The 22,758-nt window shown below is 46.6% G+C and overlaps 1 protein-coding gene across 2 annotated transcripts in view; it reads right to left on the reverse strand.

Annotated features, from left to right (window-relative positions):
- Positions 1–22,758, reverse strand: part of SCFD1 (sec1 family domain containing 1) — a 1,005,810-nt gene that overhangs the window by 575,085 nt on the left and 407,967 nt on the right. For both annotated transcript variants that reach the window (XM_069638499.1, XM_069638500.1), the window contains exon 16: positions 4,274–4,344. In XM_069638499.1, the coding sequence (XP_069494600.1) occupies positions 4,274–4,344 (71 nt within the window). The remainder of the gene's footprint in view (positions 1–4,273; positions 4,345–22,758) is intronic.

Raw genomic sequence — 22,758 nt, forward strand, 5'->3', positions numbered from 1 at the left:
CGGGGGAAAGCCACGAAGGACTGCAGAGAGGATATCAGCACCTACAGAAGCCGGTGAGTCCTCCTGGGAGCAACAGGGACACCAGGCATATCAGCGAGATTACTTACCTGAGATAGAGAAAAGAAATGGACATACGCAAAGTTGCAAATAAACCCTTTGTACATTTGTAAATGTACACAGTGCCAATACGAAGAAAGCAGAAGGAAGATAATATATCAGGAAGATAAATTATCAAATAATATATAAAGACAAGGTTGGGAGTGGGTGAAAAAACCAAATGAATCCTGGCAGAGGAGTATACCAGGCAGTCACAAGTGTGTGGTCCTGGCAGGAGAGTCCACTATATAATTGGAAAAGATTATGAAAAAACAGTGTTGTTTGTCTGTGTTGCATTTGGCCAAGTGAGGCCCAAAGAACTATGTTTGGAAGAAGCCAAAATTGTGAAGTTCAACAATTGCTGTGCAAGAGTTGTACTTTGCCAAGAAAGGCCCCAAAGAACTATGTAGGGAAATCTCAAGGAGTAAAGAAGAATCCATGGGAAGGGAGCTACCCTCTGGAATCAAGAACTTTATGCTTGTATAAACTTTTTGTTTAAATCATTTATCCTTCTTTAGGAACACTTTTCTTCAAAACCAATCAAGGTTAAAGACATTGCCCCTTTCCACCTTAGAGTTAAGTTTGTAGTGCGAGGGTCAGAATAGAACATTGGACACAGGACAGTTTTGTTTTGACATCCTGACTAGGACAGAGCCTTAGTTTTTGGTTTAGGTAGGGAAGTCCTCTTAGGGTCAGAGAGGCCTTTTCCCAAACCCTTTTCGGTGTTAATAAAAGTATTTAACCAAAAACATGGCAAACTTTCTGACTCCTCACGCTAACGTCTCAGTGTCTTCTCTGTTCGCCATTGTTACGGAGAATTCTCATTTCTGTGTTAATTCCCTTCCACCTTAGAGACCCCCAGCTCTTTTGCTAGACTTTTAGATTTTAATCCAGAAGTGAGTGAGACCTTTTTCTCACTCTCTCAAGCATTTTATCTGTTTTGGACTCTGTTTCTTTTGGTTTTTGGAGTCTGGCAAACTCCATAGGCATCGCCTTTTGTATTGTGACACACAGCACCCTCAATGCAATGTCACAGAGAAGTCCTTTGGATTTCTCTCAAGGTTTAAATACCTTCTCTTGGGTAAACTACTGTTCTCAAGAGTAGTAAGGTGGAATTGCCTGTACTGTACTGTTTACCTCTTTGTAGACTCAGCACACACCATTTTATGTGGAGTGTGAGGGGGTTACTTAGTATCCCCTTTGTCTATTTTCTCCTGTAACATTTTTTTGTTACCCTCACTGCAGTTAATGGCTGGTGGCAGTGGTTTAATTTTTCTACCATTGTGCGTTTTTAACACAGGTTGAATCCTCAGCCGCAGTATTGCACCCATGGGTGCCCATTTTGTAAAAATGGCCCTGGTCATCTTTTTTTGCCATGTCTTGCTTGTGTGGTCTTCCTTGGGTTTTACTCTGCGTGCCAGACCAGGTATGGTCCCATTATCCGTTTTGTCTTCGGCAGGATTCACAACTGAAGCCTGCCTCTGGCTCCAGCGTGTTTGGCACAGCAGGAAGCGAGGGAGGTTCCGAAATTCCCTGTGCTTGGTCTCCTTGGTTACAGGAATGCAGCCAAAGGTGATTGGCTGGCTGTCCTTGGAGGACAGCCAGCCTGCTGTGTGAGTGACAGCTAGGCTGCAAATTAATGGGAGAAACCTGCATAAAAGGCGAGGTCTCTTGGAGAGAAGGCAAAGTCTACCATTGGACGAAGGAACCAAAGAAAGAAACTGGAAGAGAAGCTTGCTGCAACCCCTGGACCATTGGTTTGCCCGGTGAAGCCCTGCTGCAGTGCTGCAGCTCCAATTTTCGTATCGACTAGAGAAGCCCGGAACGGACAAGTTCTTCCCTTGGGTTGGTGGGACCAACTGACCCCAAGACGAACTTGACTGGAACCCCCTCTCCCGGCTGGCTGTACTTCTTCGCTACTGCTGGAACAGAGTGCCAGGGGAAAGGAACACCAGGAACGAGTGCATCGTCTTTAAGCCAGACCCAAGCTCCAGGAAGATCCTGAGGACCCTCCCGAAGCAGGGTGACCCAAGCCTAAACCACCTCAACAGAGTGCTGGACCCCAGAAACAAGGGGAAACCACAAGGTGTCCAAGAACCGCAGTGATGCGATTGACCAGTAGCTGAAACCGCAAAGTGACGCTGATCTGGAGTGAGTCCATTGCGCTGCCGACCTTCAAACTGCAGTGCAGGCGTCCTACAGACATCCCCCTTCTTGTCCCCACGGCTGTGGCACAGGAACTGCAAGACTGCAACCCTGCAACCAGAGGAGAAGCCAGCTGGATCCTTTTTCTTCAGAACTAAGGTACTGTCTAACTATGAGGTACTTACCTCTTGTTGTGTTTAGCTTGTAGCTTGCTTGTTCTCACTGAAGACTTGCAGTAGCTGCCTTTTGCAGAGTTGCTTGCATCTTTGCTTTTCACAAGCCTCCCAGCGTGTGGCCCTCCACTGATTCTATTCTACAAACTCTCTATATATATAACATTGTGCAAGACTAGTGTGCAATCCTCAATAAGTGCCTCAGCCCCCTTAGACTGTGTTCAATTGACATTGGCTGTACTGGCTCTCTGCAGACTCTTCTGACACTTTGACTTTGTGTTTATCTGTCCCTCAAAAAGTCATACAAGTATTGCTGGGAAAGGGTGAACCTATACTTCATTGGGGGATTGTAAAGTACTTACCTGTTCAGAGAAACGTAATAATCTTTGTTTCCTTCCCTAACCTTTTCCTTTTTCCATGACCTCAGTATTGCATTTAAGTGTTTGACATCCCAAAAGGGCATCTACTTGCTTCATTGAAACTGAAGGAATGTATTTTTGAAGTGTATTTTATTGTTGCATGTTACCCTTTCTAAAGAAGGCTTATTTTAAAACCGACTATTAAATTAATAAATAATTATTTTAATAAGAAATCTTGAGTGTAAGTGTTAATAAAATACTTGTCACTGTGAATCTCTATGTTGCATCTCTACAGCTAACATTGACCCATCTTGAGATAAGCCTGGCTGGTCAGTCACTCTACCAATTTGTGTAGTACAGGCCTACACCAAAGGTTGGGTTACCTATTGCCAAGAGGACAAGGATGGTGTAGTCTCCCAAAGGGTTACTACATACAATCTTGCCCAACAACCATAATAGGCTGGACTCCTAAAATCCTCCCACCAGGGCTGATCTTGAAAATCCATCTTAACACCACTCCATGTATGGCCATCAGGAGTCACTGTGATGGTCCATGCCGGAACAGTCCCTCTGCTAGCGTAAACCTGCTTACCTCTAGTTGATGCTTCCTGCATTACCTTTTCAGTGCCAAATCCAGCAACCCAACAGAAGCAGGTCTCGTGGCACTTATCTTGGGGCACACTGGAACGGCCACATACTTCCATCCTCATCTAGCCAGCCATAGAGGCAGCCCTGAACAGTCCAGACCACCTCCATTGCTTTGGCTTCATGCTCCGCCAGAATCATGGTGGACATTGTCTCGAGAGAGTGGATCCCTGATCTCTGGATCTTACCCCCACACCTGTAGCCTTGCAAGTGGATCAACCGGCGTACTGTGGGCTTCTCCCGCATTCCTTAGCCCATGTCGACCTACTCCTCAGCTCTCCCCTGGGAGACCACCCAGTTAAGCTAGTTTACACCAAAGTCAGAAGGAAACACAGCCATGTTTGAACTCTACTTTCTCTGCTCTCCTTTAAGGCAGCTTTTTTAGTGAAAATGTTAAGAGGACACTCAGTAATATGAACCGGCATCAAAATGTGCACTTATCACCAATGACTTGCAAGGAATAAACAGTTTGATAAGAAAGAAAGCTGAGCTGTGTACAAGTGGAGAACTAGCAACTTGACATTTGCACCCTTGATATAAGCATCTATTCTGATGCTAAATAAGCTACGCCTATAAACCATTTATGAAGTTACAACACACATCACCCAAGTAAAGCACAGGCTTCTCAAATACATGGACTCTGCCAAAGTTTAGGCAAATTATTTCTGAAAAGTACACTTTAGAGGCTGAGATGTTAAGATGACTGAACAGACTAACAACAATTCTAAGTCAAACTTCAACTAACCCAGTCCAACCTGCAAGACTACTGTCTTCTGCTTGTGTCCCAAAGCTTCCAGTTAGAGAAATACAGCGTGCTGCAAAAAAACAACTCTATACTTAAAAGACAGGACATACCTCAGAGGGTGGCTGCGGGGTGCTGATGTAGTAAATCAGAAATAGCCTCATCTTGTCCTCTGGCGTGCCCGCTGCAGGAAAGAGAGAACAGATTAGAAGCTTGCGGGTTACCACTGCAGGTGTGCCAAAACATGAGAAGGGTGCATAAAACGGTGAACCCTATATACATTTTGAGATCCTGAGGAAAGAGCAAACTATGCTACTCTTACAGTGACACCTGACCGCCATGAATCTGGCCAGTGGGGGACCAGGGAGCAGCATGGAGGGGGAACTGAGAGCAGCTTTTATAGTGACAACTTCTGGCCAAGAGTGGGTGTGCTGCTAGCACAGCCTGTGGGGAAGACACCCATATAGTGCTGCTAAGGACATCGGCTGACCAGGGCTGCATGTGCTGCTGGAGTAACAGCTGCAAGGAGCGAGAGCAAAGATGCTCTTTCAGTGACAGCTACTGGCCAAGACTTGAAGTGTTGCCAGAGTAGAACAACCTACGTGGGAAGGACCGTGAGGGGCTGTTAATGATGAAGCATGCTAGCCAGGGTTAGAAACAATGCTGAAACAACACTGCTTATGATCTACAGGCAAGAATCACTGTAACAGTGACGCCTACAGTTCAGAAGTGGGATATGCACAAAGTTAAGTCAGCATAAAAGTGAGTTGTGTGCATACAGCAGTAGCCTGTGGGTTACACCTTCAAATATCAGCAGGACAGAAACAGCTTCCCATTCTACAGAGGTTAATTCATGGGAGTGCAGAAACATTTGGCACTATGTATGTGCAGGTACAGTAACACTATGTTCAGTCGCAACATATGGTAAAAAGCAGCCTCAATGCCTAACGAGGCGAAGACTCTCACTTTTAGGCATTCCAGTTTTCACACTCCATATAGTTCCTTTCACCTCTCACAATTGGAAGACCTTGCAATATTGCCCCCAGGCCACTGGACGCTGCAGCACAACATTTGCTTCTATCATAGACAACACCTCTCTTGTCTTAGATCATGGTATAGCAGAACCAACAACTGCACGTTTATACACTCCCACAATGCAGTGTGGCCATAGCAATGGTAGATAAGCGCTATGAAAATATTAATCACATCCTTTGGATGAACATAATACATCAGTGTGGCATTTTAATGAAGTGTGAGGTTGGTCGAGTGAGGCATGCCCTTTCCATGCCCCCTGCCTGGGCTGTCATATGTCCCCACGGTGGCTTATCTCCTCAGTTTAGCGAATGGACACGTGTCATGTAGTGGCAGAGGCAGGATGGTGGGTTGGTGTTGACATTTCCAGAGCACAGTATAGACCTCAATGAGCACATTTCCCGTGCTCCTAAATCATACGGACGGAGAGCACTGTTAAGATAGATTTCTAGAATCTGGCCTGGTGGACAGATTTCAGGAGGCCACCCTAATGAACAGGGTAACTCTGAGAGGTAAGCCAGACCCAATCAAGGTAAGCATGGAGAGTGGTCAAGGGTTAGTCTCAGGAGTGAGGGTGGCCCGGGGTCCACAATGAGTCCACACAGTGAAGCACACAATAATTCTGCTTAGAGAGCTAAGTACAAAAATACTCTATTTATGACAGACCCAAAAACCCACTAAGAAAAATGAAACAAGTAGGTTGTATTATCACACATCACTCAGTTATTAAACATATATATATATATATACATAAATATACATATATATATATATACATACAGTCACCTTCAGTTTGCCGAAATGCATGCAATTCACTTAAACACCTGAAAGGAAGATGGGTAATGATGCAGGAAGGAAAACCAGTTCACAAGAATAAAACCCTAACCTGATAAGTCCAATCCCTATGTTGAATGGGGCCTTGTGTCCAAAAGTAAAAAACGCTTCTTCTCAGGAGAGGGGACAAAGGTAGGAAAGGTTCTTGTGGTGGTGAAAAATGTTCCAGAAGACTTCTCAATAACATTACAAGTAAGGTGCTTTTCCTATCCGTTGGAACAGCTTTTAGAACAGAATTGAATAAACAAAAGTTAATTTTTAAGGTTTATTATAGCGAACAGTCTAACTATTGCGATTACTCACCACCTTGACTCCGATTTTCCCAAGTGCCTAGGCAGGTCGACTCGGGATTGCTGGAGGTAGGTTTTGTGATGAATGTATTGGAGTCACCATGGATTCCCCATCAGTGACGACCTCCCATGTGGCCTGGCGACGGCAGCCGCTACCTGATGCTGACCCTGAGGGCAGCTATATGAGGGAGGATCACAATATGGGCTGGGGAAATGTCATGACTTCACTGGACAAGACGCAGTATCCCTCCCTTTCCATTGAGGATGATCTTGTAATACCCAGGACCTTAATGGCCTATTGTCAGCTGTCTGTTCTGCCTTGTAGAGGAAGCAAAGAAACCTCTTCCCAATATTTTTTTACCCAGACACACAAAGCTCCAACAAAACTCACAAGGCTCCAACAAATCCCTTTTTGCTTCGAATATACCTCCATGTGAAAATATTTTCTCATGTAAAACCAATGGGAAAAACTGTCCGACACCCATGGACTCCAACTCCCATAAACACAGAAGTACTGAGATGAGGAGGATGAAGGAGTTGGTGCAAGGCAATAGGAGCCCAAAGCTCAAGGTTCACACTAGTTCTACAGAATTACCTGTATGCAGGACACTTAAAGATGGCAACCGCACTACTGAGTGTGGCAATGCAGGAGAAGACGTTGCTCCTATACAGAGGCTTTCGAGAGCGGGAGACACGTACCAGTGTGGCGCAGGAGAGGAGTCCACCGAGACGGTACGACGTCCTTTCATCGCACGTTTTTTTTCCTGCACATTTTTTTAATGAAAAAATCCATTGAATTTTTTTGGAGGGGGTGGGGGGTAGAAAATCATATATATGGGGTGTGGGTGTTTAGGAATCCATAAAACATTAAAGGGAATGGGAGGGTTTGGGGGGGGACCACCCCCTAAAATAATTTTACAAAATTCGATGGGTTTTGTCATCAAAATAATCGCGGTAAAAAACCCACGAAAAAACATCCTGAGATGAAATGACATGGAACCACCGGGACAGAAAGGGAAATGTGTGCAAGCACGAGGTGCCGTGGAGATGCCGGGAGCCACGAAAGATTTCCTGTGCGCTCGGCAACATGAAGAGGCAACTTCCCCATACCGGGACCTGAAGAGACGCAGGCGGGTGACTGTTGAGCCATGAAAAAAGCCGGAAGGACGTATGCACAATCCAGAGTAGGAAGCGAATGACAAAGTCATGCAGCAGAAGCGCAAACAGGACCAGAGACGTTGGAGACAACCGGTGAGTCAACCCAAAGCAAGTGGGGACTCTGGGGAGTTCCGGGAACGGCTCCAACGACATATTGAATGTTATGAGATTACTAACACAGAAACTACAAGAAGATTGTTTGAATACAGAAAAGACTAAGTACAGATTCAAGCCCCAATAAGATACGGATGCATAATGTGCAAGTGTGGGGCAGATTTGAATAAACATTACAGCAGACAGATATACTGAGCCAAGAACAGTACATGCAGATTTGGTGATACGGAGGAACTGTGAATAATATAAAAAGTCCTGGCAAGACAAGGATACCAGGCAACTGAAATCACAAGAGAAGTCCTGGCAGGAGAGTACAACAGACAGTTAGAATTGCATAGAGTGTCAGTGTCCCAGCAGGGGAGTATACCACATGAATTGCAAAGCTACAAGAAATACAGTGTTTGCTAGACAAAGAAGAGACTGGTGTAAACATTTTTTTTTAAAAAAAAGACAGTTACACAACTTGTTGCCTAGCATGAACATTGTGAATCAAGGTGAGACACAAATAAACTGTTACTAAAAGAGACATTGCCACCCCATTTCAGAATCCAAACCCTCTGGGTGCAAAGTCTATACTCTTGGAGAACATTTTGTTGGGGCAATTCTAATTTTCAATTATGAACACTTTTTTTGGCCAATATCAGGTTGAAGACATTTCCGTTCACACTTTATTGTTTTGTTTGTAGTGTGAGGGTCAGGATACAACGTTTTGGACACAAGGACGGGTATACAGTTATTGACATCTTGACACTGTCCTCTTTTCTTGAGTCTTCTAATTTCCTTGACCCAGCCCAGCCTGGCTTCCGCCCGGGTAAAGGCACAGAGAGTGCTCTGGTCTCCGTCCAGGACGACATGGCCAGGCTGGTTGACAGTGGCGGTGTTGGAGCCCTCATTCTTCTTGACCTGTCAGCGGCTTTCAACACTGTCGATCATGCCGTCCTGCTCTCCCTGAGCCAGATTGGTGTTTCAGGTCAGGCACTTGCTTGGTTTCTATCTTTTCTATTGGATAGGTCTCAAACTCTCTCTCTTCCCCTGTTCACTTCTAAGGCCTGCCACCTCAGCTGTGGTGTCCCTCAGGGGTCTGCTCTGTCGCCCATTCTGTTTAATATCTATATCTTCCTGTTAGTGCGCCTTATTCGCTCCCTCGGCGTCAGGTGCTATTCATACGCCGATGATACTCAGCTGCTGATCTGTTTTGATCTTGATCAGGCAGAGCAGGGGCGTGCTTGAATAAGTGCCTGGCTGCTGTTGGTGAGTGGGTGGGCCACAACTGGTTGAAGCTGAATGGTGACAAGACAGAGGTGATGGTGATAGGTTCCCCCTCTGTCCCTTCAGTCTGGATCTCCTCCTTTTGGCCCTCCTCTCTGGGCACACTCCCGGTGCCCTCTACCAAGGTAAAAAGATTGGGGGTCCTTATAACTAACAATCTGTTCATGGCAGCTCAGGTATCAGCGGTCTTTCAGACCGGCCATCTTCAGTTGAAAATACTGAGAAAGACCCTCCATCTGATCCCGGATACACTTCGCCCCCCTGTGGTAGCCGCCATGATCATGAGTAAGTTGGATTATTGCAACTCTCTATATGTGCCTCAGCCGAAGGGGCTGGTAAGGCGGCTGCAACGCGTCCAAAATATGGCAGCTCGGGTGCAACCGGGTCCCCCTATGGGGCACATATTATCCCCGTGCTGCATAATACCCTGCACTGGCTCCCGGTGGTCCAGTCCATTCAGTTCAAGTCTCTGTGCACTGTGAACCGCGCTCTGGATGACCAGGGAGCGGAATACTTGCGCACTAAGTTTGTACGCTATGTTCCTAATCGCCTCTTGCGGTCTGCTGCCTCTGGGCTGCTCTCTGTGCCATCTTTTCGGCTCACTCGGGTAAGGGGTCGGGCATTCTCCATGGCTGCCGCTCTTCTCTGGAATACTCTCTCTCTCTCTCTCTCTCTCTCTCTCTCTCACTGAAGCTATTGCCCAACCATCTGTCTTTTTTCGAAAGGCTCTAAAAACGCTTCTGTTTCGATTTTGTGATGATGTTTCGCTTCTCTGTTCTGGTCTTTGGGCTCCTCCCTCTCGAGCGCCATGATGGCTCTGGGTGACGGTGCGCTTTACAAAATCACGTAAGATAACATAACACTCAAATATCCATCATTTTTGGTTTCTAGGTAGGGAAACTCCTCTTAAGAATAGGGTCAGAGAGGCATTTTCCCAACCCATTTTCATTTCAATAAAAGTCTTTAACCAAAAACATGACAACTTTGTGTCCAGATTTCATTTGTGACCCCTCACAGTTTTCCCATCGTTGGGTCCAGGAGAAGATGCCCAGGCGCTGCAGGGGCAGGGATGATTCTGGTCAGGTCCAGGAGCGGTGTGCAACTCTTTCCGAAGGAGAAATGCAGCAGGCACTGATGCAGGACTATTCAGGACACTACCGACTGGAGGAAAGCTGGTTCCAGCGACAGTCGCCGCACACGGGCGACAACAGGCTCCAGTCATGATCGAAGAATACCTTCCAGGACAGGGCCCCTTGGTGCTGGGAAGCGGAGACTTGGCAGGAAGGCAACCACCGAAGTTCCGTACAAAAATATGGAACAGCGACACTTCTGGCACGGGAGCTCAATTCAGAATTGGTTGGGCCACCAGGTGGCCCACTGGGTGGCCCAAGGACAATTCTGAGGGGTCAAGACTGCAGGAGTGTGAGAAGACGTCAAGACTAGTTGGTCCCACCAGACCAAAGTTGGAAGCACTGCAGAGGGTCTTCTCAGATCAGTGCATTCCCAACAGTGTGCATAGATGTGTCCCTCCATGAGGCTGCATTCAAATTGGTGTGTCAAAGCGGGCACATTTCCATGAGTGTGTTTACATACAAGTGTCCATGTCAGTGTGTTTCCATGCATTTCCTTAGTTGTTTCACATTTTGACTAGTATGCAGTGATTTTAACAAACACAAAATAAAGAATGGAATTTTTTTAACAAACTGCAAACGCTGAAAAAAATAACAGTTTTTAAAACTATATATATATATATGTAGTTGGGAATCGGAATAGTAGTTTTGAGGTTTGGGGAAAAGTATGAATACAAAAAGAAAAGTGGGGCTAAGGGGTGGGAGCCTGAAAACAACAAAAAAAATGTTTTCTTTAGGTGTTTCTGGTACGTTAAAAATTAATTTGTCGTTTTGTGGTTTGTTAAAAATCACATGTAGCCCACCTGTTTTGACTGCGTCCATGTGACTGCACCGATATAGGTGTGTCTACGGGCTTGTGTCAACATGGCTACATCCACAGAGGTGTATTCCCATATTTGAGGCTCAAAGGTTGACCAGGTGGGAGGTGAAGAAGTTACAAAATGTTTCAGGATAGTATAGAAAGATTGGCATGGACAAGTGGTAGCAGGGGAGATAGAGAGATAGGGTTATGTGTGGGGAAATATTTATGTTTGAGGCACTTTCTGAACGTGGTGACAGAGGGTGCATTGCGAATGTGAAGACGTTAGGTGTTCCATGACCCGGGGTACCATCATGCATGGGCGCCCCTATGGGTGCCATAGCCCAGAAAGGTCTCAGTACCAAAAAGGATCACAGCTGGTTCCCACAATTTCTGTTTACTGAAAGGGGAGAGGCGCCAATTGATTGCAACATAAATGTGTTTGGAATGTCAGCGTGCTGCCAATGATACGGTATGCCTTCTATTAGCAAGCGTCTCTGCCATTCAGGATTCCCACAGCTCATCCATTTTCTTTATTGCATTGTGAATCTATTTAGGTATTGAAGATGTGGTCCTAAAAGCAGCCCTAAAATAGTCATACATCAATTCTGTTTACACTCAACTCCCAAGTTCTTGAAAGAACATCCAGCTCTCACACCTCCTTCCTCCCAAGAGACCATTTCTCCTTCTGTAGCTCTCCCCACCCATCAACTCGAGGTATTTTTCCTTGCATGATGTACCCATCCACTTGGTATCCTCTGGAAGGAATTAATCCTCTAACAAATGCCAGACCATGCAGGGCTTCTGCCCTTGGCCATCTCACCAGGCCCTACTTTTCCCACACCCCTGCCTCCGTTTGAAAGCCTTTCCCCATCCTTCATGCCAGAGTATTTTCTTCTCTTGGGCCTTAATCTCATCATCAGGACATCTGAGAATTCTCCCTTCTCTGTCTGGCCTTAGCAGGTGGAATTTCTGTATGTTTTGTAGAGCGCTCATTAGCACAAGTGGTGATACTTTGGAAGTGTCCTCAGCCCACCAAGGGTAGATATAGTTGAACAGGCAAGGTGCACTGGTTCTATGTGAAATTCTCGAATATTTATGGTCGTACACAAAAAAGTTGTTTTCCAGACGATTTTGGTGCAACTCTCAATATTCTGAAATGTCCCTTTTTTCACCCCTGACCACTTTCCCCACCTATCCCGCTCCTTTACTCTTTATTTCGGAGGGGGGGGGGGGGGTCACACCGGTCCAATCTCCCCACCGTTCACTTCTGTACCCACCCCCCGACAAGCACCAACAGAAACACACACAAGGACACACAGACACCCATTACCTGCGTCATCCTCTGTGGCTTCCATCAAGCCTGGACATGCCTGTCAGCCCCTGTGCACTCTCACGTGCAGCAGGGATGTGACAGTTTGCTTTAAAAGAACAAGTTACTTACCAACCAACTGGTAACATTCTTTCGACTGGAAGTTCCTCCAACGTATTCCTCATATTTGACATGTAATGTCCACAGCTGTGCTGCTTCGGAATTTTTTTTGGCAGAGGGCGCCCTACATAGATGACGTCAGGTCGATGTCCCTCGAAGGCCTCCATCAAGGATGATGTCATCGGATTTTCTAAGTAGCACGCACGGCGCCCATAGCCTCAGTACATATTTTTCCCCCTCACAACGTGTGGCATACATGCCCACAATACAGCCTTGACTGTACTTAGCCTTGTTGGAACGAAAGCTGTAATATGGGAAATTCTTGAGAGGCTGGGAGGGCGATGAGGAATACGTTGGAGGAACATCCAGTCGAAATAACGTTACCAGTTGGCAAGTAACTTGTTCTTCGAATGGATTCTGTCCTCCAACATATTCCTCATCTTTGACAGGCTCCCAAAGCAGTATCAATGAGTGGAGGAGGGAGAATAATTTAGATATACCCAATTAAATGGCAGAGTAAAGCACTGCCTTACCAAATGCAACATACTGAGCATGGGAAGTATCCAGGGAGTAATGCTTAACAAATGTGTGAATAGAAGTCCACGTTGCAGCGTCACATATGTTCTTAACAGGGACACCATTCTTCAGGGCTGTAGATGCAGCCATGCCCGTGGTGGAATGCGCCTGTAAGCCCTCAGGAGGGTCCTTGCCAGCTAATCTGTAGCATTCAGAAATAGTGAGGATGATCCACCTAGACAAGGTCTGTTTAGAAACAGCCTGGCCAAATATATGTCCAGTATACCCCCAGAAAGAGCTGGTCGTCCACTCTGACTTTGGCCATTTTGGAAAGATAAAAGCTTAATGCTCTCCTATGGTCCAACCTATGGAGTCTCTCCTCTTCCTTATTAGGATGAGGAGGCGGCTAGAAGGTGGGTAGCACCACCTTCTGGCTCAAATGAAATTCTGAAACTACCTCAGGTAGGAAGGAACGAAGGACGTACTCTTAATACATCCCTGTCCTTTAGGAACAAAGTAAAGGATGGCTTATAAGAAAGTGCCTGCATCTTGCTCACTCTGCGAGCAGATGTAACTGCAACTAAGAAAACAGTCTTAAATGTTAACAGTCTCAACCGACAAGAGTGCAAAGGTTCAAACGGGGCACCCATCAAAAATTTTAAGACCAAATTAAGATCCCAGACCGGTACCTGAAAAGGCGACTGCAGGAACACATTTGTAGCCCTTTTAGAAACTGGGTATCAGTGGAATCTTAAAATAAGAGCATTCCTCAGATGAGCGCTGAAAGATAGCGCTGCTAGGTAACTTTTAATGGTTCCCACCTGAAGACCCTTGTGGGCCAAAGAAAGTAAGAAAGAAAGAACCACCAGAATGGAACAGTGAAAAAGATTAACATTCTTTCCTCTGCACCAATCGCAAAACGTACGCCAGCAGCAATGGTACAGGGACTTCGTTGCTGGACTCCTGGCCGAAAGCAGCACCTCCATCACGCCATCCGGGAGGTCCCAATCCTTATATCTCCTCACCTTTCAGAAACCATGCATGAAGGTTGAGGGTCTTCACCTCTGGAAGGAGAACCTGACCTTCCTCTCGCGAGAAAAGATCCTCTCTTTGGGGAAGACGCATTGGAGGACAAATGGACATTTCTGGAAGGTCTGGGTACCAAGCTCTCCTGGGCCAATCCGGAGCAATGAGGATCATGTGGGACCCGAACCTGTGTAACCTCCTTAGAATTTAAGGAATGACGGGGATCGGAGGAAACGCGCACCGAAGCGGGAATTACCAATCCACGACGAACGTGTCTCCTAGAGCGCCTCTCGGAGGAAATTCCCTTGAGCAGTACATCTTGCACTTCCGGTTGGCACCGGTCGCCAACAGATCCACCTGCGGGGTTCCCCAAAGAGCAAAGACCTCTTGAAGGACTTCCTGAGCTATCTCCCACTCGTGGGAGACTGCGCTCTTCCTGCTCAGAGCGTCCACCACTGTGTTCTCCTCTCTGGCTAGATGTACTGCCGTTAGGGAGATCTGTTCTTGGATTGCCCGCAACCAGAGCTGCTTCCCCTCTCTGCACAGAGGAAGCAACCCTACACCTCCCCTTTTGTTGAGATAATGCATGTTGTCCGTCATTATCAGGACATTCTTCCCCCGCAAAGACGGCAGAAAAGCCTTTAGTGCAAGCCCGAATGCTCTCAGCTCCAAAAGACTGATGTGTAGTTTGGACTCAGATGGAGACCAACGACTGCTGATGGTCAGATCGTTGGCATGAGCCCCCGAACCTGTGAGGGATGTGTCTGTCACTACCAGTTACCTTCGGCCACGGCTGACAAAAAGGTTCTTTCATGAGATTTCCTTTGCAGGCCCACCACAGAAGATCCTTTGAGACCCTTCTCGTAATCCGAATGAGATCCGACATTTTGCCAGAGAATCGAGACCATTGCGTCCTGAGAGCCCACTGAAGGGACCTCATCCGCAGTCAGGCCTCTGGCACTAGAAAAATGCAGGATGCCATGAGGACGAGCAACCTTAAGAATTCGAAAGCCGGAAGAATCTGGGCATGTTGAAACTTGGTGACCATCTGGAGAAGGTGTTGGGGCCTCACCTTGGGTGGCGAGCACATCCCCAAGGACATGTCCAACACAGCCCGATCTACTGGAGCTGTAGGGAAGGTGTCATATGTGACTTTTTGAAATTGAGGGAGAAGTCCAGTTTGTGAAGGAAGTGGCAGGCGACGTTGAGATGATCCAAGGCTTGTTCGGGAGAACGCGCCCTGGTCGGCCAATCGTCCAGGTAGGGGTAGACGTGGACCCCCCCCCCACTCCTGAGATGCACTGCCACCACCACCATGAGCTTGGTGAAGACCCTCAGGCGGAGGTCAACCCGAATGGCAGGACCCGAAACTGATAGTGCGAGCCGCCAACTGCGAACCTCAGGTATTTCCTGTGCTTGAGATGGATCGGCACATGAAAATAAGAATCCTTTAGGTCCAATGACACCAACCACTCCTGAAGCTGGAGCGCCTAAAGGATCTGAGAAAGAGTGACCATCTTGAACTTGTCCTTCCTGAGGAACTTGTTCAAGCAACGCAAGTCCAAGATGGGTCTCAGTCCTCCGTCCTTCTTAGCAATAATAAAATATGGGGAATACCAACCCTTGTTCCACTCCGCCACAGGCACTGGTTCTATAGCACCTTTCGCTAGCAGGGTCAATATCTCCTGCACAAAGAGCGGATCTGGAATCTTCAAAGAGAGCTTCCCCAGTGGATTGTCGTGAGGACGTCGTAGAAAAGGTAGGCAGTAGCCGTGGGCTATTGCTGCCAGAGGCCAGGCATCTGAAGCAATGTCTCACTACTCTTCTAGATGCTGAGACAGCCTGCCCCCTACAGGTGAACAGTAACTCAAGGCCCCAAAGTGGTTTTGAAGTGTCAGCAGCAGTGCCTGATGGCAAAGTGGCTGCTGCTTGAGCGGCTTTGGCACCTCTACCTCGTCCACCACAAGGAAACTTACATTTGCCCCTTTGACTGGCCATTCCTCTTGCCCTTCCAAATGAGGAGCAGAAGCGAAAGAATCCACCCCTCCATTGTTGTCCACTAGTATGAAAAGGCTGAGGTTGTCTAATAGCCGCTCCCAAAGATTTGGCAGCTGCTTTGGAGGTCTGCAACTTCTCAAGGCTCTCGTCAGCCTTGCTGCCAAACAGATGAGACCCGTAAAAGGGCATGTTGAGAAGACGAGCTTGCACATCTGGTGCAAAGCCCGACTTCTGCAACCATGCAAACCTGCGTGTCACAGTACTCGTAGCCATGGACCTGCTGACACTATCTGCAGTACCCAATCCAGACTGAAGGGATTCACACATGGCCTCCTTGCCATCCTTCACAATAGCCAGAAAGCCATCCCTTTCCTCCCCTTCGGGAATATGCTCAACCGCTAACGAAATGCAATAACTTTGCTACAGCATAAGTAGAGTTGACCGATTTTAATGCCATACTCTCAGCAGAAAACACCTGGCGTGCCCATCCACCCACACACGTATCGTCCCTATCAGGAGGGATCGGAGGGTATACCACCAGCTTTGAGATAGCCCTGGCATCCTGGACCACCGAACTCTCTGGAGTGGGGCGAGTGGACAGGTAGCCACGTCGTTACTGGATATGCGCTATTTCTTCGTCAGAGACTTATTCACCGCTGGAGTAGCCTCTGGGGCGTTCCAACATGCTGCCACCCCTTTCTGCAGAGCCGTATGAAATGGCAACACGGGGTCGGTAGATGGACCCTGATCCAAAATATCTGTAAGATCATCCTGCTCAAAGTGCACAGGAGGCCTGGACCAGCCCAGATACTCCACAACCCTAGACATCAGCCTTCGACTTGAGGAGTCGGCATGCTCCCCTGGGTCCGGCTTGCCAAACTTCATCTCAGGGGAAGTGTCAATACCACTGGTATTGTGCAAGGTTTGACAAAGATCCTCCATCCAACTCTCCTCTGAAATGAGGCAATCAGGAACATACTGGAGACCAAACTGGACAACATCCTCATCAGAGTGTTCCTCCTCCTCATAAATATCAGTTAGGGATTTAAAGAAATCCTTCCTCGGGAGAGGAGTGAATCTTTTTTCAGCTACAGGTCGTAAAGACTTAGCAGTAGCCTTCCTCTGAGGATCCACTTGCCCAGGGACATTCACTGGCAAAATAGGGCCAGATGGCACTGATGGCGTTGATGGTTCTGACAATGGCATGACGGCATCGAGGGTCCGATCAGGGTTTAAGACCCTACAGGTGCACCCAACAGGCATGGCGCAGATGGCGTCGATGCCTTCAAGGGCTTTGAGGTCGAAGGCTTTGCCAGTTTCACTGGAGATGAAGACTTAGTTTGGCACGTCTCAAGTGATCTTTCAAAGCCGTGTCCGAACGGGGCCACGAAGGCTCTGTGTGTTTATCACGCTGGTTACCCGGACTTGAAGACACACGAGTATCTGGCCAAGAACGTTCCTCGCAGGCTTCGTCAGAAGTCGCCGACGGAACAGTGCCATGTTTATCAAACATTTTCATCATCGCCACCCGGAAAGCATCCCACTCCGCCAGGGTCGATAATTTGGATGGGCATACCATCCTTTTTGGGGAGGCGACCGACGAAGAGGAAGTCGAACGATGGTGCCGTTTTCTGGAACGCCTCGATGAGGGCGAGTGGTGGGAACCGCTCGTGGAGCGTGACCGCTTGGACTTCTTCTGCCAAGGAGAGTCGCCTCTCGACTAGTCGGTCGAAAGTCCAGCAGACCAGGATTTACGGGGCTTGGAGATCTTGCCTACCTTCAGTTTCCCCTTTCGTTTCTGCAAGGCCTTGGCAGTCAACGACGGACACTTCGAACAGTCATCTGTATCGTGGCTCTCGCCGAGACACCACAAACGAATCCGATGCGCAATCCCAACATTTCTTAAATCCAGACTTCAGTGTCGTCAGGGTAGAAGATGAAGACATAATTCACAGTAAGCACGAGGCGCACCAAGTTCAACGAAGCAAACACGTTTGCTGAAAAAACGGAACTGAGACTACGGGAGCCGTGCGTGCTACTTATAACATCTGATGACATCACCTTCGAGGGACATCTGTCAGGATTCCATGGTACATTTCTAGAGTTTCAAAGGTCCACAACCTCAAAAGACATACTGTTATCATTCCAAGATAATTTTCATTAAATGCAATTGCTCACATTAAATAAGAAATCATCATTTAGCTACAACACCTTTTGGATGTAGTTTTACTTAGAAGTGTTATGTTTGGGTTATGTTTGAATTAGAAAAAGAACTTGTACAAAAAATTCCTTAATGTACATTCAGGAATCGCTTGCTTCCCCAAGGCAAGATGGAGGTTCTTTCCTGCAGCAGTGATTGGTGTAAATGGATTGTGAGGTAGTTTGGAATGCTACTCTAGGTTCTAAACTGCCTTTCATTTTAGCTGTCTTTGTGGCAGGTCGCAGTCTACTTGGCTCTAGAGTATATTTTTAAAATATTTATAGTTAGCTGATACTAGATGAGTTTTAAAAAGATTTCCAAAAGTTTCAGAAGAAAAGTCATTGAACTCAAGACTTTACAAGGAGCAGAGAAAGCAGTGAAGATACAGATGAAGCAAGCTAAGTTATTCACTCCTTCAAGACTTATGAAATCGAGTGAAGTTTTTATTTGCCTTATTTTTGAAGAAAGTCATTGTTTTTAAGAAATACTGAAAAAACGGAATTTTTCAATATCAGAATTGAATTCGTTTATTATCTGATATCTGTTTATTGCGTGTATATATTTTTGTGTTCTTTAAGTTTTTTACTTACGCGACGTATCTACTAACTCTTGCGCGGTTATTTTAAAAAGAAAATATATTTTTCTTTACTAGTACAGTTTTGTTCGGGCTGTACTGGTATTTAAGCTATTTACTAGTTCCGTGCGCGAGCGTATCTTAATCTCGCTTTTTGCCGTTATTGGTAAGGTTAGAGTAGGGAACCTTACGTTCATTACGTGCCGTCGCTTACACGTCTTTTCTTTCGGAAGCTGTGCGCGGTTCGTTTTTATCTACAAGCAAGTGCCGGATGATGCGCGGTTCATCGATCAAGAAAATAGAGCGACAGTGAAAGCGCGGTTCGCTGTAAACAAGCAAGAATCGGATAAAAGCGCGGTATGTCATTTTTCTACGTTGGTAAGAAGCGCGGTTCGTGTGACTAGAAGAGAAGCATCAAACTCAAGCACAGATTCATACAGTACAACAGTCTTCGTATTGAGTGCACACAAGTCTACAGATTTTCAGCAGAGTTGTTTTTTAAAAGAAGAGTGCACAGACTTTTCAGCTTGAAGCATTATAAGTTAGTTTTAGTCAAAGACAATTCAGTTAAGGATATTATTTAATCTTTTTAAAAACATAAAGACATTTCAGCTGACTTTTTAGAAGTCATTCAAGTTCTACAAAAGTATCAGCTCAACATCATCTGTAAAGAAAGCCTATCAGCATAAAAGCATAGGCAACAGGTATTTTAGGAAAAAAGAAAGTAAATTACAGTAAAAGAAAAAGTAAACATATTTATTAGATATACATCAACATATATGTTATTGTTTTTCCTAGATTTCACAGACACTGAAGCGAGCAATCCACAATCCAGTACCAGAGGGCATCAGTGCAGTTCTGTGAAGATCTGTCTTTGTTTTGTTCTCCAATTCCCCTTTCCCCTTCGGTTTGCCAGCTTTTTATTTTTATCTGCTGAGAGACTGTTAGGCGGGCAGACTTGGGGGGGGGGGGGGGTCTGGTGGGCCAGCATCACTCCTGCAGGAAGATTCAAGATTGGACCTGACAACATCGACCCGACGCCATCGACGCAGGGCGCCCTCTGCCGAAAACATTTCCGAAGCAGCACAGCCGTGGACATTACATGTCAAAGATGAGGAATACGTTGGAGGACACAATCCATTCGAAAGACCACGCTGATTGGTCTCAGCACAGCCTTTCTAAAATGATATTTGTTAAAGTCGGAAACAATAAAAATACATTTTCACTGTGTACCAGTGCACTTCTTCAGAGGGATACAGGGCAACACAAATACAGTAGAACAAACTACTGGCTCAAACAAAGGAATGTCCACACAAGATTACAGCTCTGTATGTACTTTAGCAACTGTTGCATGTAACTAAGAGCGTGCAGACATGTTTGGTAGGTGCATCTGAATTACTTTTATAAACATCTGTTGAGGTGATAAAGCATTCCCTGCTATTATTTGCAGCATCATCAGCTTCTAACTCAAGGAGCCTTAGCCCAGCCGCTGCCAAATGTCAAAAGTTCCAGCCTGTTGGCTCTGGACAAGTCTCAGGACATGTCTTCACTCCACCATGACTTTGTTATTTCAGATGAGAAATAGAGCTTGCAGTTGATTGGTTGTGAGAGATACTGGTCCTAATGTGACGGTTGTCCCAACATTAAACATAGGCCAATGTTAGTCTATGGAAATCTTGTAGTCAGATGATATTGGCAGTTTCCGACTAGTTCTGTCAGTTTCTGGCCTTCTGGAGGTCTCCAGCTACATTTAGAGGCCAACTTCCTTCAGTTCCTGGAGAGGTGTGTAAGGAACTCATTGTGGCAACAGTAAAGACAGACACAAGTGATCACAGTTCAAGGGTGTTTATTCAACTTTATAATAGGTGAGATAAACGCCTAATCTAAACCTAAATCCAAAGATGGGAACAAGCTAAGACCATCAAATAATAAGGCAGTCCTAGCGGCGTCTTGTCAAATAAAGTAAGGCCTATACTAAAAAAAACTATTGCCAATCCTTACCGCTAAATTACAAAAATGAGTGTGGGGTAATGTTCACCAGAAAAAGTTTTCACAAAATGATAAATCAGGATGGTATGGCTGGGGTCGCCCTTCCCCACGTTTTAGGCGTGGGACTTGTGAGCACAGCACACTCCTGAGCCTCGTTAGCACAAGGTTACATTTCCATTCAACAATACCAGGACCTTCAGAGGCCAAGTGTCTTTTCTACAAAGTCTCTTGCCTTAGAAGGCCTGCTGCACCAAAACAACAAAAAAACAAAAGTTCCTTAGGTAATCTGGCACCTCAGCGATTTCTCTTCACCCCTTGGATCTCCCTCTGCCGGGCTCGGATCCTTCCTGCAACTTGGGCCTCCCTCCGTCGGGTTCACTACGGCCTTTCAAATGCAGCTTGCAATATTCAAATGTCTTTTAAACAACTTCCCACTGTGTACACCCCTTGACCGGGTTCACTCTTGTCAACACAATGTTCACAGGTGCATTACTCTTCACCCCAATTCGCAGGCATCCTTCCACCGGGTTCACATTTGCCAATTTCAGTTCACTTTAGTTGTAATAAAATGCATGATTCACTCTTCCTAGCCTTCCCCTTCTCATCCCGCCATGGGGTTCACATAGCCATCTTTAACACAGTTCATGCTTTTTCTCGCACTTTTATCAGAAAGCGGGGGTTCCCTTCCCCTATCTTTCTTTCGGCAATGGGTCAAACTTTCGATTGTACAAGGAATTTGACGTGGCCCTTGTAAGACCACTCTGACACCTCACGCCACCCTCTCCTAGAGCCTTTTGGTACTTGCAGGTTCAAACAGGTCCCGGTCAGAGTCTTTTGAATGAGCGCCCACATTGCGCTGGACCCTTCTGCACCTGGACCTTAATTGTGCTTTCTTTAAAGTTCATAAACACACAAGTTCTTTGTTCATCAGTTCCTTGCATTCATATTAGGTTCCCGATTGCAACCTTGGGTTCAACACAGTTCGGTTGGCCATCAGGTTTTTCGGACTCATCGGCTGTGTGGAACCCGTTGGCTTGTCTTGGCTCTGGAATCAAGGATGATATCACGGGAGCCAGTGTGCCTCCCTGTCCGGTTTATCAATGCGGGAGGCCCCCGTGCACCGCTGATACTCCACAACGTCAGCTGTAAATCACAAACTTTCCTCTCTCAGAGGCTTCGAGGGACTGGGTTGAAAAGGGCAAGGGTATCTCCCTCTTTTTCGTCCTTTTAGGTCTTGCCGCCTTTCGTCTCTGTTTGAACTGCTGCCCTGAAATAGCCGCTTCCTCATGCGGTTGGCCTTGCTCGTAGTGTGCTCTCGTGCTCCGCCTTTTATCCTTGTGGGGGAGGTAAAGGGCCGTCAGGTGTGTATGGTTATTGTCAATTGCCTGACCCGTGTTTTGGGACTTGTCAGGTTAACGGCTCTGGTGTTAGTCCGTTGTCTGTTCCGGTGTAAGAAAGTGTTTGTGTCGGAAAAGGGGGGTGGTGGAGCTTCTAAGTGTCCTAGAGGGTAGGATGGGGAAAAGTTGTTACAAGGAAGGGGGTACCGCATATCAAAAGTCAGTGTCCCTCTTCCACTCCCCGAAGACCCCTCATCCAGTTGATCCTCCCCCACTGGTCCACTCCCAGGAACTGGATCTAATAGTGATGGCCATGTCCTGGCCACCTGGGTGACAGATCTTCTGGGACCAGGGGGTGAGACAACTTCAGGTTTCTCACAGGTGCCAACAACAAGGAGGTTGCCTAAGAATCTACAGGAAACTGGAGGGACACTGAAGATTATTTAAAAAGGAAACAAAGTCTGCCTCTTGGGGAGAGTTGAGAGGAGGTCAGTCCAGAGGTACAGCTGTTCTGGTGGCAGGCTTGTGCAACTACGGAAAACAAAGCGGGGTCTGGGAATCTCTCTACCAGCACGAACACAGCCCAATGACCTGTTCTTGGGTGAATAACCCCTGGGAGAGACTCTACCAAGTCTTTAGCTCACTGTCCCTTTCACAGAGAAGAAATGTCCCTGCATATCAGTCTTTGTCCTGCTCAGGGATAGTCCAGCACCGAAATGCTAGACAATTCTCCTCTGAACAAGAGTACCAACAGCAACCCCATACACATGTTTCAGCCTTGTTGGGCACCATTAGTAAGGTGAAGCTGTGCCTCTCTAAGAAAAGTGAGCAAGGGGTCCACGTCTGGATCCCCCTGGTAACTTAGGGTGAGACCCAAAGTTAATTCATGCAAAACAAAGG

This window comes from Ambystoma mexicanum, chromosome 14 (assembly GCF_040938575.1).
Source record: "Ambystoma mexicanum isolate Mex_15411 chromosome 14, UKY_AmexF1_1, whole genome shotgun sequence".
Classification (NCBI taxonomy): domain Eukaryota; kingdom Metazoa; phylum Chordata; class Amphibia; order Caudata; family Ambystomatidae; genus Ambystoma; species Ambystoma mexicanum.